At 37.8% G+C, this 14,947-nt stretch overlaps 2 protein-coding genes across 5 annotated transcripts; one reads left to right on the top strand and one right to left on the bottom strand.

The window, feature by feature from the left end:
* Positions 1-666: 666 nt before the first annotated feature.
* Positions 667-5,923, bottom strand: LOC135583794 (protein LIKE COV 1-like). 4 transcript variants are annotated; one of them, XR_010491925.1, is made up of 9 exons: positions 5,681-5,923; positions 4,819-4,871; positions 4,614-4,723; positions 3,418-3,585; positions 3,247-3,344; positions 1,304-1,430; positions 1,051-1,196; positions 848-949; positions 667-807 (listed from the first exon to the last, which is right to left on the bottom strand). XR_010491925.1 is itself a non-coding variant. In XM_065129559.1 (8 exons), exons 1-7 carry the CDS (start codon positions 5,846-5,848, stop codon positions 1,096-1,098), a joined length of 825 nt encoding a protein of 274 aa, XP_064985631.1. In that variant the 5' UTR covers positions 5,849-5,923; the 3' UTR covers positions 667-949; positions 1,051-1,095. The 4 variants fall into 4 exon arrangements, 2 of the variants coding, with proteins under 2 accessions (XP_064985631.1, XP_064985620.1); XR_010491922.1 differs by having other exon boundaries at positions 848-1,196; XM_065129559.1 differs by having other exon boundaries at positions 667-949.
* Positions 5,924-7,448: 1,525 nt separating this feature from the next.
* Positions 7,449-8,479, top strand: LOC103978431 (probable WRKY transcription factor 65). Its single transcript, XM_009394224.2, has 3 exons — positions 7,449-7,546; positions 7,620-7,760; positions 7,827-8,479. The coding sequence occupies exons 1-3, from the start codon at positions 7,449-7,451 to the stop codon at positions 8,350-8,352; spliced, it is 765 nt and encodes a 254-aa protein (XP_009392499.2). The 3' UTR covers positions 8,353-8,479.
* The last annotated feature ends 6,468 nt before the right edge of the window (positions 8,480-14,947 follow it).

The raw sequence follows: 14,947 nt of genomic DNA, 5'->3' as shown, positions 1-14,947 counted from the left end.
AGAAAGAGTAAAAGATGAATGAATAGATAGAGAACGAACCATCTAGATCAATAGATAAATAAAGAAAAAGATGATTGGGGTGCATTGACCCGAAACTAAACTTATCTTTTTTAAAAAAAAAAAAAATAAATTTGATTAATTTAAAAAGTATAAGTTGTCACATTGAGGACATGAATAATTTTGATCTAATTTCCTAATTTACTCGAGGAGAGAAAGAAGAAAATACCAATAGAATTTGAGAAAAAAAACCAACTTATAATTATGATTGAAGTATTCAAATCTTAAAGATGCATCCACGAAAGAAAGAAAGATCAAATCATATATTTAGTAATACAAAGCTGTGAAATGTGCCAAGGTAAGGCCTTCTTATCTTCTTCATCCTGCGTGTGCTCGACCTAAAACGTATTTAATAATTATCCTTTTTTTTTAATATTATCTTTTAATTATTATATATATTTTTATCTCTTTATTCTAAAAAAATAACCCATTGCTGCTTCCACTCCTATGATTTAACTTTACAAAGTGATGCAATCAGTGACAAATACAACTTTGTGTTACTATACACTAAAAAACTGGGCAGAAAAATATTGACGATGGATTATCTAATTCACTTTTGTACGCAAATTAGTCAATAATTTTCTCATCTCAAAGGAGTTACGAGCAAAGTGACTGAAGAAGCATCCTATTTATTACCTCCAACCATTTCTTTTAGTCGCTAGAAACTAAACAGTAGATGCCTAACTGAAGACTATAAATAAGATCATAGCAGGTCTTCCTACAATCCATAATGCTGAAATGGTACGTTACCTAACGATTACGATGTGAAGAAGCTGCAGTAGAACACCACCTAACGATTACGATGTGAAGAAGCTGAAGTAGAACACCGGGAAGCAGTAATTCAGGTGACACACAGAATTAGCATGAAGAATTCTGCAAAATTTCTTATGACCTATTTACAAGTCGCAAACGAACCAAAGCCAAAGAAGTGTGTTAAGAGCCATCAAGAATTGCCAGACCGCTCGAAGAAAAAACCGGCAAGTCTTGCACTACCTGAAACTAATGAAAATTTTGCCCTGCTATATCTGCCAGCAGCAACTAAGGGTAAATTCTGCCAGATCTAGCTCCATCAGGTACTGTATGTGGATCCAGTGCTGACAGAACTTGAGGCATTGACATACCCCCAGAAACAACAATCTCTGCATTCCCCATGAAAAGAATATCATGAATATTAATTTTGACTGATATTAATGATAAATGAATATAGGCAAAGTGCATTAAACAATTAAAAAAGACAGAAATCTACCAATTCCTTCACGAACAGAAATATTTGGTCTGATAACATCTTTTGAGCTGACCAGAAAAATGTCACCGATATAAAGATGGTTGGTTGGAACATAGACACAGCAGAGTTCTTCCTCACCAGAATAACTCTGTTGGAAGATCAATTGAAAAGAGAAATGTGAGACTATAGACAAGCCACCGGGAAGAAATAGAGACAAACACTAACAACAATGATGCATAGACCAAACGTTGCTCATGCACATGCAAATTCGATATTCAAGTGAAGACAAAAATTATTTACCTTTTTTTGTCTTTTGGACAAGGGCACATGACCTGAGGCTATAGGCAGGACTAATAGAAAGTCATCCTAGGCCACAAATTGGAATACAATGTTCACTCATTCCATGTAAAGCCCATTGAGGTCATAGAGAGAAGCCAAAGCCTTAAGAAAAGGAGCAACCATGCATATAACATAGGCAGTATCTGCATCCAGCAGGAAATAATGCAACTATGGTTGATCAAACCACTTAGCCCGTCATTCAAGATGACAATAAGAACTAAGCTATGTGTGGTCAGTCAAAGAATTATTCACTTGATACAAGGATTTTAACACCAGTTTGGGGTCTGTTTCATTAACCTAGGACCAGTGTGATTTTTGTATCATCAAATAAAATAACAAAAAATTAAATGCATAGATACCCGTAACAAGTTATATGTCTCGACACCAATACTTAGTCAAACCAATAAATAATGGTTGATGCATAATGATCTGATCATGATTTAAAAACTTGACTTGATAGCACTACAATGCATGTGTCTTCACATAGTGGTTGTTTCAACACCAACAAAAATCCTGTGAAGTCCCAACTATTTGGGGTCGCCTAACATAGTGGTTGTTTCAAATAAGTAATAATGTTTCAATAATTCTAATACATAACCCATGTCAACCTAAAGCTAATTAAATGTTTGAATACGACTATTACTCGAGGACCACAATCTCTGTATCATAGGAACTCCCTTCCTGTCCTATCAGAGTGAAGCCCTCTCTTTTAGTTAACTAGAGTCGTATGCTCTTTCACTTAACTAGTTATCTGCACATGCTGCAGATAAGTTAATTAGCATCCATATCAAGGTATTCCTCGTGATAAAAAAAGACATTCAGTGCAAGAGACTCTTGCCAATTCGGCATCTGAGGAAAGTCAAAAAGTATACAACCTACTCCTGCAGCAACCAGAGAGGATGTTTCCCTGCTGATATTGTCAAAAGAAGTTCAATGAATTGAAGGATTTAACTAGGGTAAATGATGCATATGTATCATTGACAACATGCATATCCCTGTTATTGATCAAACCCACCTTAGGGAGCACTGTCTGAGTTTTGAAGGTCAGGCACTACGATATGTGTATAGAAGTGCCTTGAAGTGTCCACTTGAACCCTAGTTTTCTTATGTTGTTTAGAAAAAAAGAACTTTAAGTTAAACCTGAACCCTCATATAAATGCTACCAAGTAGAAAGCATTGTAAATCTTGATCTACCAACCATGATAGAGACATTTTCCCACACTTTTTACCCTAAAGGATTGCTTGTGAACTGCCCTGTTCCAATGATCTTATTCTACTCTCTCTCTCTCTCTCTCTCTCTCTCTCTCAGTCTCTAGTGCAGTGCTGCAACTTGGCATGCCATCAGCTCTCCATCCCACCAGACACTTATCCCAGCTGTTCATTAATGAAGATTTGGCCAACTACCAGGCTTTTCTTATCAAGCTTTAAGGATGAACTGAAACGCACGTAAAGAGTAAGATATACTGTCTTATTGTAAAACACCAAAGGGAGAATCAGATCTTTGGACCAGTGCATAAAACAAAATTGTTTATGCACATAAACATGAATATGAACCACAAAGGCCATCATGAATTATTATGCAATACGTAATACCACCAATAGTTAACGATGACATCTGACAAGACCTGAAGAACAACAGTGGAAGTGATAAATCCAAATGCATGTTCACCAAGCCGAGGGTGCCTGATAATTACAACTTCCTTGAATGCTTGTTTATTCTGGTCTGTATTAAAAAAAAAAGAACCAGTGATATATATACTTAGGTTTGAAAAATTGAACAAGTAGAAATTACTTACCAGGTGAGACAGCAGAACTAATTTGCTTAGAAGCATTGTAGATGTGACGAACAAAAGGCATCCGCTTGATAAACCATTCGCCAAGACTAAGGACAGATGCACCGAGCCATGATGACATGAATACTCCAACCAAGAAAATGAAGGTTATGGAAGTTACAAAACCAAGTCCTGGGAAGGTAAGGATTCAGCATTTAGAAAACAAAACATTGACAGGAAGGGGGACAAATTAAAAGAATCTATGGCAAAGGCTCTTCTTCAAATTTAGCTATCTTACACCTGTGTTTGCTCCACAATAGTGAAAAACCCCAAGTGCTTCCAAAATGTTCCACCCCAAGCATAACAAAGGACAAAGCAAGAAAAATTTACATTATACAATTGTGCATGCACATTGTTGAGTACGCTCCAAGAATTGTGCATGTGTAGCGCATGCTCCAAGACATGTGGATGAACACACACGTAGATACTTAAATAACATATGAAGTTACATAAAAATGAAGACGTGATTGTATCACAAACAAGAAATGAAAACGAATTGCCCAACCTCACTAAATAAGACAAGTGACCCAGTTGATTGACCGAAAACCGTGGCAAGCTACTTGCAAAACAGAACATCACCCACTTCTTCCTGGATGTACTAATTTCAGAGTACATGTCTGCAAGCTTCTATACATTTGATCCATCGGACCCAGAAAGATGGCTCGAGCAATCAAAAGATGAAACCCTCAGTCATTGGACTTTCCAATGAAAATTTGTGATGCCCAATCAGCATAGGAACCTAAAGGTTGCTACTTGCTAGAGTAATTGAAATTTTACAAGTCTTTGGATTTTCAAATGAAAGAAGTGTATTATGTCAAATGTGAACTGCAAGGTTAGCCAGACTGGTTTTGCAGCTTAAGAATGAGAAGAAAAACGACAGGACTTTAAAATGGAAGGTCCAAAGAAGCATTAATGGTTGTTCCAGTATTATATTATCAAAGAATATGTTCGATAAGAGTGAAACAATCTCAGCTTCAAACAGCGTCCAGGAAAAATCAACAACCATCTGAGAACATGTACTTCCAAACAGAAACCAGTAATGGAAAACTCAGCTACAAAGATCATTTAAATAAATATTTCATTACAATAAATGTACAGCATCTGAATTGTCACTTGAATCACATAGAATATTTTGAAAAAAAAAATAATAATGTGCATACCAAATAAGTTTATGCCAAGTTGAGCATAGATCGGAGAAAAAAATCCATCAACAAAATGAATAAACCACCAGGTGATATAAAAGGTGATAGCAATTGGAAAGAGGATCACACTGCAAATGCAGAAAAAGTGATCGGTCACTAGTTAATAAGATCAAAACTAAAAGCATATGTAAGTTCATGCTGGATATAGATGAAAGACGCTTACCATCCTGTCATGAACTTTTTCGAAGCCCAACTGTGGATGACTATATAAAACGCCTGCACTTGAAGAAATGGATTAGTAAAACCATTTCTTAGGAAAAGCTGCAATGATAAGCATCAAGTCTACATACATCGTCACAATACTTGATAAGGATTTCAAAACGAGAGCAGTTAGCTCATAAAGAAGAACCACATAACCTTTTTCCAGTAGTTAATGCAGTGGCAAACATCACGGGCTCTGTAATGAAAACTTAAATCGAATGTGGGTATGGTGTTAAGACAGAAACTATTTGCCACAGTGAGATAGCAACGGGAAACAATGGCAAGGGCTTTAAAGTTCTCCATTTGAGCATTCCGCTCAACTAATAAAAGTGACGTACAAGGCACGAAATAATTAGAGAATTTCAGTATGTGCTGCAGCTAAACTTCATATATTTTAGCAAATGAGCACTACCATCAATATATTTCCTCGCAGATAAACGGCCAAGGCACGTCTAACACGATTCGATGTCATTGATCTGAACATTGTTAACCTCAGATAACAGGAAAAAAAAAAGGATTTTTTTTCTTTGATGCCAATTCCTTACACCAAATTTGCGAGAAGATACGATTATATGTTCCAATTTCAAGCCTAATTAGGTCAAAAGAATAGCATCCTTCGGCGGCTCATGAACAAACCCTAAAAACAAGAACTAAAACCAGACTCAAGTCCATGAACATCCATATCACAGAGGCCACAATGATCGCCGAATACCACAAAACCAAAAGGAAATGAGCGGAAACAATGTAAAACGAAATCGTAAAAGGAATGCATCAAACCGAATAGAAGATCTACAAGAACGAAGAGATCGGTGGAGGTGGGCCACCTCTCTACCGGTGTGGGAGTGGCGGTGGTGGTGGTGGTGGTGGTGGTTAGGGCAAGCGGAGGAGGAGGAAGCCCTGGATTCGGAGTCGTGGTCCACGACGGGGATGAGCAGCTCACGATCCCTCTCCCTATTTCCCATTGGACTCGACGACTTCTCGTCGCCCATCATCGCCTCGCCTCGCCTCGCCTCGATCTCTCTTCCTCCCTCGCTCTTCCAGACGCTCAACCGGAGCGCTGAAGCAAACCCAAACGGAAGGGAAATGAAATGGTAGAAGACTTTACACACCCTTCAATAATACCCAAACCTTCACCCTCGTCAACGCAAAATGTGGCGACAATCAAGGGCAGTTGACGCCACTCACGGCTGACCAAATCGATCGAATGGACGGTTAAGATCAATTGGGTGGATGGGTGGGCCTGTATTGGGTGGAGAAATAAAGGTTTCTCCACATAATGTGCCAAAGCAATTGCCGCGTCGTCTGAACCGTTAGATCTGGACGGGTTCTCTTAATCTGGACGGCTGGACGGTCGAGATGGAGATGAGAACAAAAAGCATCATCTGATGACAAAATATTGATTTTTGGGAATATTCTCACTAAGAGTTACAAAAGTGAGAAAGAAAATAATATCTATTTAATTATATTTTTATCATATACAATGTATGATTAAATCTTATCGTTTTCCTATCATAATCAACCTATACTATAATAAAAAAATTGTAAGCCGTAATGGATCGACTACATGGATGATTTATCATCATTTAAAATTATATCATAAGATATTCTATCATTTACCCATGATATTGGATTGACACGTAGATAGTTAGTCTTGGTATTCAAGAGGCTCAATCCTTATAAGTCAATATATTTTTCTTTTTTCACACTTATGATATCATAATCAGTATCGATACTCTTTTTCTACTTAACCTTTTATATATTTTTTATAGCTATTATAAACCCTTATATCATATATATATATATATATATATATATATATATATTGAATAATAATTTTTTTACTCAAGTCTAATATTTTATCACGACTCAATTTAAAGAGATAATTGATAATTGAACTCTGAATCATCGATACAATAAACTTAAGATTAAGTTAACATTAGTAAATCAGTAAAATTTGATAAATCAATCCAAATGTTTCATCCAAATGGATTGGATTGTAAGAATTAAGTAAAAGTTATGCGAATAGAATATAAACGATAAATGAATAGTATAATCATAATGATTGGTCATAGGCGATACCACAATGTCACCGAGTAGAGAAGAAACCTGACTGCTGCAAATGCTGTTCGATTTAAGAGAAGTTAATGTTGAGGGATGATTACCATTTTTCAGCATGCATAAACCAGAAGTAGGATGATCACACAGCTTCTCTGCACATGATAAGATGGTGTCCAATGATACCAAGAAACCTACAATAGTGACGTCCACCCAAAGTAATACGGATGTGAGAATCCAAGCGGGTCAATCCCCCTTTATGCGTTTTTTTGGGGACCGATAAATCTTGGAATCCGATCACGGAATGCTGTCGCCTGTTCGATCGTTTACGTAACGTTGCTTTGTACGAGGCAGATGCGAAGGGTAGAGAGAGAATGTGACAGTTTGAGTCAGCATGACATCAAGACCTCGGATGATTTAGTTGGGTAACGATCCTCGGCGAGAGACATCGAGGGCAACTGCGTACAAGGAAAGCGCGCACAGCCGACACCAACAGAGGCCACGGAGGTCTCCTCTTCCTCATCGGAGCTTTTGGTTATGGATGCATGGAAGCCCGAGGAGGACCGCGGAGGTGACCGCGAGCTGAAACCCACCCCACCTTTGGCTTCTTCTTCGTCTTCCTGTTCGAAGAGAAGGTAGGAACTCGTAGTTCCCAACTGGGAAGTGCTGAGTTTGTGTGTTTTGAACCAAGTAGAGCTTCTTGTACAGCCGGCTGCCGGTGCAGAAACGAGTGGTGTCGGTTACCGTCGGCTCGAAGCCCCTACACGCCGGTGAGGCGTTCCCGCCGTCGGATTCATGGTCATGGAGGAAGTACGGGCAGAAGCCCATCAAAGGCTCCCCTTATCCTAGGTGCGTACTTGGCTTCCGCGTGTGTGAGAGAGAGCTCTGGTTTCTTGTACGTTCGTGGCCATGCAGGAGTTACTACAGGTGCAGTAGCTGCAAGGGTTGCCCGGCGAGGAAGCAGGTGGAGTGCAGCCGCCTGGACCCCACCAAGCTCATCGTCACCTACTCCTTCGACCACAACCACCTCTGTCCCCTCCCTAGGAACGGCCGCCACCACCAGAACCGCCTGCCTCCTCCGGCGCCGCCCCCCATAGAGGAGCCAGCGCCGCCAGCTCAGTCAGGCTTCAGACCGCTCGAGTCCACGCCCGAGCAGGAGGCGAAGTACCCCGTCGTGATCGGGAAGAACGAGCCGCTGCAGCTGGTCGACGGCGGCCGCCTCCCATGGTTCTCCGACGTGGCTTCCGCTTCCACTACCTCGGCTGGCTCCGACGAGCTACTCTACGGCTCCCTCCATTTCGGTAGCGACGCGGCCACGGGATCGATGGCGGAGGAGAGGGAGGCTGGGCTGGTGGAGGAGTCGCTGTTCGCGGGGCTGGGGGAGCTGCCGGAGTACTCAGTGGTGCTCCGCTGGGGACTGACGTCGGGGCACACCGGGTGATGGACGGCGTACGGCAGTTGATGCTTTTACTTTTACTTTGGTTGACTACTCGGACACGATCTTCACAAATCAGATTTCTAAGTTATCCACAAATAACAAAGCAAATGAAAGCCCAGAAATATTTTTTTTTTTTTTTTTTGGCATTAGCGAATTGATATTTGTAGGAACAACAAAGGAATAAGTATATTTATATATACAAATAAATTATTGTTAACACACAGAAACCATCCACTAGTGAGTCAGTCCGATTGATTTACTGTTGAAAGTATAAGTCCGATGACTCCTTCTTGCTAACACAAAGAGTTAGCACAACGATCCTGTGTGGGAGTTCATCAGAAAAGGTGATTCGTTGAGAGCAATCTAACCCTCGTATGGTAGAGTCAGGCTGGAGAGCTAAGCCATCCTTATTGTTGGGCTGTCTCCTGGGTGTATCTCCGGATGGTATTGAGGGTCTTGCACAATAGGTCTATGTTGGGGGTGTCTCGGCTCGACCCCTCCGATGCTTAAGTCAGAGAGATAGAGAGGAAGGTTAATAATGTAAATGAGAGAGTTAAGAGCTCTTACCCGCTTGCCCTAGCTTGGTTCAGAGCTTGCCTTTTATACTTGGACATTAAGTGGCCTAGACGTGCGTTTGCCAAGGTCCCCCATACCTTACATAACGGAGGCATCAATAAGAGCGACTTGCTAGTGTATGCCCTTTAGTGCCTAGGGCAATCTGTTAGGGGGATGCTTCTAAGCTGACTTCCTTGTCGCTTTGGGTTAGGTAGGGAGTGGTTTCTTCATTGACCGTTGGAAATGGAACACTAGTGAAGGCAGAGTATGCCATCGGTCATTAATACAAAGGCATGACTTCTGTTGATATATCAATCAGGAGTGGGACATGTGGGCCTATTCTTGGAAGTTAGGGTAGGTGACATGACCTCTTGTTGGTGGCCGTAGGGAGGTGGTTCTCGGGCTTTTTCTTAGGTGTTGCTTACATGACGAGGGGAGCTGGGGAGTACTAGGATTATCCCTATTATTCATCCCCTTGGAAAGGTGTTGTTCAAAGCTTCAATTGGAGGTCTTGAAGGATATTGCTTTTCCTGTGTTTCTATGTGGTGATGTCATCACTGTTTAGCTTTGGGTTCATTGTTAGCACCATGGTGGTTTGTGCGAGGCCTATTTGGGGTGGGTTGTACTTTACTGGGGTGACATTTGATTAGACGAATGTTGACCGAAGAGACCTCTCTCTCTTTTCCTCCGTCTCTATCTTCATTCTTCCCCTTCAGTATACGAGTTCATTCTCTCTCATTTTTCAACATTCCCATTCTATTTTGGGGGGTTTCCTTCTCCAATTTTGCCTCCCTCTTCTGTGCCTGTGTAACATTCCTCGTTTTTAAAAATTTTACAAGGGCCTATTTGTAATATAGGAACCTAAATATAAATATTAAAAATATAATATAATTTATGAAAGATTCATATTAGGTTTAAGAAAAAAATGGTGGACATATATCACTAGCTAACCTAATGGTGCCACTTAAGTTTATTTTGTAGATAACACCTAAGCCTCTTTCATGTATGCTTGCTACCTTGCAATCCTTATATTAGCTAAATCTAATATATTAGAGGGGAAATTAAAAGAGAAAAACTTAAGAGCTGCAGCCAATGTGGGTTTGAGAGGAGAAAGGAAGAGGAATTGAAGTAGGAGAAGGAGAAGAAGCTTTGCTTTGTTTTGAGAGGAGAAAGGAAGAGGAATTGAAGTAGGAGAAGGAGAAGAAGCTTTGCTTTGATTTGCTTGAGGTTTTACATCAATTCCCCACGTTTGAGAATCAAACCTTTTTAAAATAAGTATTCTAACTCCTTCCTATAGAAATCTTGATCTCTATTTCATCTTAATTCTAAAAAATTTAGAAGATTTTGATTTTATACTTGATATTTCTATTGTTTGAGAATAAAACTGTGAGTCTGAATTTTTTTTGAGATTTGACCCTTCTATAATGTTCTAGCCATAACATTCTTCACAAATTCTTGATTTTGGAAAAGCTAGATTTTTTCAAAAATAGACTCATAGCTCTTTCTTTTGATATCAAGATTGATAAATTTAGAGTCTATTTACCTACCGAAACTATTATTTCAATTGACCTTATAAAATTTGTAAAATAGAGATTATTGGTTTTGACTTTTCAGTACTCTATTGCTTATAACTGTATGTTGAAAACTCTGATTTATTTGAAACATGATTTATTAGAAACTAGACTTATAGACCTTTGTTTGTATATCTAATTTGAAAGATTTGAAGTATAAATGCCTATTGAATCATCTGTTCTAATCAACTTTATGAATTTTATAAAATAGAGATAATATTCTCTCACCTTTGGTTACTAAATTATTTATAACTCCTTATTGGAAACTCCTATTAATACAAAACATGATTTATCTAAAACTAAATTAATATATCTTTTGAATGAGCCTATTTTATGCAAATTATAGCATAATTTGTTATCCAAATAATTCATGCAATATGCCTCTTAAATTTTATTAGAATCGAGCTTTGGTCGATTTTGCCTATTCTTGTTTCATCTCTTAGGAAATTGATTTCAACTAAAATCCTTACTGTAGTTCAGCTTTAAATTATTACTTCAAAATTCTATATACTCCTGTCCTACAAGTGTTTGCATACCTGAATTTGTTAGGTAAACTTTATGTTTATATCGTAATGTTTCGTATAGGCACATGCATTTTGTTGTTCCGCATGTGTTTCCGATATGTGCCAACTTTATTATTCATAATATCATTTTGTACTATAGTGTTTATGAGATTATTTGAACCTTTGCTAGAAATAGTAAAAGGATTATTTGGACCTTTGCCAAAAATGGTAAAGGGATTATCTATACCTTTGCCAGAAATGGTAAAGGGTATATACTTAGAGCCTGCGATGCTTTGTCGGCCCTCTCTATCTTCATCTAAACATGGATGGATGACGCTCTCAGATGTGGGAGATTATGTTTAGGATCCCACTTCACCTTTTATTTATTTGATATGATATCCAAAGCTTTGGTTATGTGCTTCTACATGTGCTTTGGATAAGAATGAAATGTATACAACGTCAAATGCGACATTTGAGCTTCTGTTTCGTATTTGTTTTTTGATATGTTTCGAAATATTTCATTTGTTATTGATATGCTCCGAAATACTTCATATGTTATTGATATACTCCGAAATGCTTCATATGCCATTGATATGTTTCGAAGCATTTTCTCTGCCATTGATATGATTCGAAATGTTTCATCTGCCATTGATATACTCCAATTAGCCCTTACTCCATTGTTATGAATAAAACATATTTCGAACAATATGACATTGTAATTCTAGATAAGTCGAGTGGCTATCTTTAAACTCTTGTATCTCTGCCTTATATTTTGAAACCTTATTTGTTTGAAACTGTCCTCTTTGATATGGATATGTTAGTCACTTGCTGAGCTTTATATGCTCACTCTGTTGCTATATAATTTTTTCAAGATAGCATATTACTCGTTAAAATGTTTAAATTGGGTTGAGGCAGTGGAAGACTAGAAGATTTTTGAGACAAATCTTTTGTAATTGAAAGGTGGTTGATCTATAAGTACATTTTATATGTAATAAAATATTAACGATAAATCTGGATTGATGTATCTTGTAAATATTTGAAAGTATCTCTCATATTAGGATTTGGGGAATGTTAAAGTTAAAATTGTGTAATGATATAAACATGTGGTATAGATTGATTTTGTGATTGTACAGAATACCACACTTGTGGAATTATGGATGTGAATGACTTATGTTTTCTCAATGTCCTCAAATATGTGTTTGGATCTTGGAATTGGATTATTGATCTGAATTATAATATTATCGATTTTATAATATTATAGGTCCTTAATGTTCTATAATATTATAGGTCCTCAATGTCCTCAATTGTTGATCTTGGAATTGGATTCTCAATGTCCTAAAAGGTGCCCTATAAGATAGGTTCACGCTTCCTGAATAAGAAAATTCGGAGGGGCATGATAGTATGGGTGGGAGTGTAGTTCTACAATAGTAGGTGTTAGCTTGACCGCGTGAGAGGGAGGATCGGTATTAGTCCACCGTAGTGAGTCTTGATTCGACCGCCATGGGTAGGGGTATCGATATCAGTCCACTGAAGTGGCTCCACTGTAGCGGGTCTTGATTCAACCATCATGTGCGGGAGTATCGGTATCATTCCATTAGAGCAAGATTTGATTCAACCGTCATGGGTAGGAGTATCGGTATCAGTTTGTCGGAGTGGCTCTCATTGTAATGGGTCTTGATTCGACCATCGTGGGCGAGAGTCTCGATATCCGTTAGTCGGAGTAGCTTCTACCATAACAGGTCTTGATTTGACCACCATGGTGGTGATAAGAATTAAACGAAGAAGATAGAAAGATAGAAATTGTAAAAGAAACTATGAAATGTATAAGATGTAATTGGCTAATACATTTGATAGTGAGCTCTTGATAGCTATTTATACACATTCAGTAGGGAGGTTATACACATTCAGCAGGGAGGATTTTTCTCAACTACTTAGAGATTTCCTCAACTTCCTTGAGGAAATCTTATCTACTTATCATGCCCCCGCAAGATTGAGCTTCCATCAAGGATGCCGACCTTGGACCGATGAGATGAAAATGGTTTCCGAGCGAGAGGCTTTGTGAGTGAGTCTGCTAGTTGATCAGTTGTATGTACGTGAGAAACACGGAGTTGATGTCTGACAACTTGATCTCGCACGAAGTGGAAGTCGATGACAATGTGTTTCATGCGGGAATGGAACACTGGATTGGCACATAAGTAGGTAGCACCAATATTGTCACAATATATTGTAGGAATAACCGTGGAGTTGACATTGAGTTCCTTGAGCAGATTTGTGACCCAATTGAGTTCAGCAGCGGTGGTGGCGATGGCACGGTATTCAGCTTCAATTGTAGATCGTGCAACCGTCTTTTATTTTTTAGAACTCCAACTGATTGTAGTGGCTCCAAGGAAGACAATGTATCCTGACATAGATGTTCTATCATCAAAGTTCCCTGCCCAATCAGCATCAGCAAAGGCATGGAGATGGAGTGAAGTATTTTTGCGAAGAAAAATGCCATAATTAAGAGTCCCTTTAAGATACCACAAAATTCGTTTAACCGCAAACCAATGCATAGTAGATAGTCGATGCATGAATTGTGATAATTTATTGACGGCAAATGAAATATCTAGACGCGTGAGAGCCAAGGACTTGTCGATATTGAGTCGAATCTGTAGCAGAACTTCCATCACATAATTTAAGTGATTCACTGGTAGAGAGAGGAGTTGTAACCTCTTTCGCATCCTGCATGTTTGTCTTTGATAATAAATCTTGAATATACTTTCTTTGTGATAGGAAGAGACCTGAAGATGTAAATGTTGCTTCCACTCCCAGAAAGTAGCTTAAAGTTCCTAGATCTTTGAGGGAGAAGCGATCGGCCAAGTGCTTTAGAAACGCTTGAGTCTTCAAAGGATCATTTCCTGTGATAATAATATCATCCATATATACTAAAAGATATATTATGCTTCCATTCTGTTGGCAAATGAATAACGTGTAACTGTTATTATTAAATATCTAATTTAATAATAATATAACTGTTATCATTAAGATTCATAATTCATTATCATGAATTTCTTTATTAATTATGGTTTAAATGATTTCAGTTTTTTATTCTTTAAACATGAAACCGTTATTATTAAATTAAATATTTAATATCATTAAAGTTCTTCATTATGGTCCAAACGTTACAAATATGAATTAATTCTTGAACGTTATGATTTGGTGATAATAAATGTTTTTGATGGGAGAACATCTATATATATATATGAGGATTTTGGTCCTTGGGCTCAATCATCTCTTTGAAGCAAAAGGCTTTCCTACACCATCTAAAGCGAGAGTTCTGAGCCGAGAAGTACCAAAGTTCAAAAAGAAACCTCTGCAGAAATTCTTGACGACAATGGCTGGAGGTACGCTATTTCGTTTCCGCATAAGTTTTTATTGTGTTTCTATTATAATGATTTAGAAATACAAGTTAGCTTCATTTATTTCTAACATTTGGTATCAGAGCCTTTTGACCTCTACCTTGATATGAAAGAGTTTTCATTTTTATGTCATGAAAATGATTTGATTTTGGTTTCTTCTTGGAAACTTCTTGATATATTTTATTGAAAATCACGAGGAAATATCATTTTCAACATTTTAGTTGGTAAAATGCTCATATTATATATACATATTTAGTTATATTAAATTATGCTTATGAGCAAATTTTTTATGTTTAAAATGTCCAGTGATCCATATAATCTTAATTAATTAAGAATTAGCCACAGCATCCTTAATTAATTAAAATTATATATAAAGTTAAAATAAGGATCACATAAGTAATTAGACATCATATTGTGATTGATTATATTTCGTATAATAATTGTTATCCCACATGATCTTTTATTATATTTAATATAATTAATCAGGATAAAATATCAGATTATTTTCATAATTTACCCATAGGGATTATGAATTAGAATATAATTTGATAGTTTTATCATAAAGACCATA

Source organism: Musa acuminata, chromosome BXJ1-3 (genome assembly GCF_036884655.1).
Source record: "Musa acuminata AAA Group cultivar baxijiao chromosome BXJ1-3, Cavendish_Baxijiao_AAA, whole genome shotgun sequence".
NCBI classification, from domain to species: Eukaryota; Viridiplantae; Streptophyta; class Magnoliopsida; order Zingiberales; family Musaceae; genus Musa; species Musa acuminata.
Note: the sequence above shows the minus strand (reverse complement) of the source record. Positions and strands in the feature narration are given on the sequence as shown.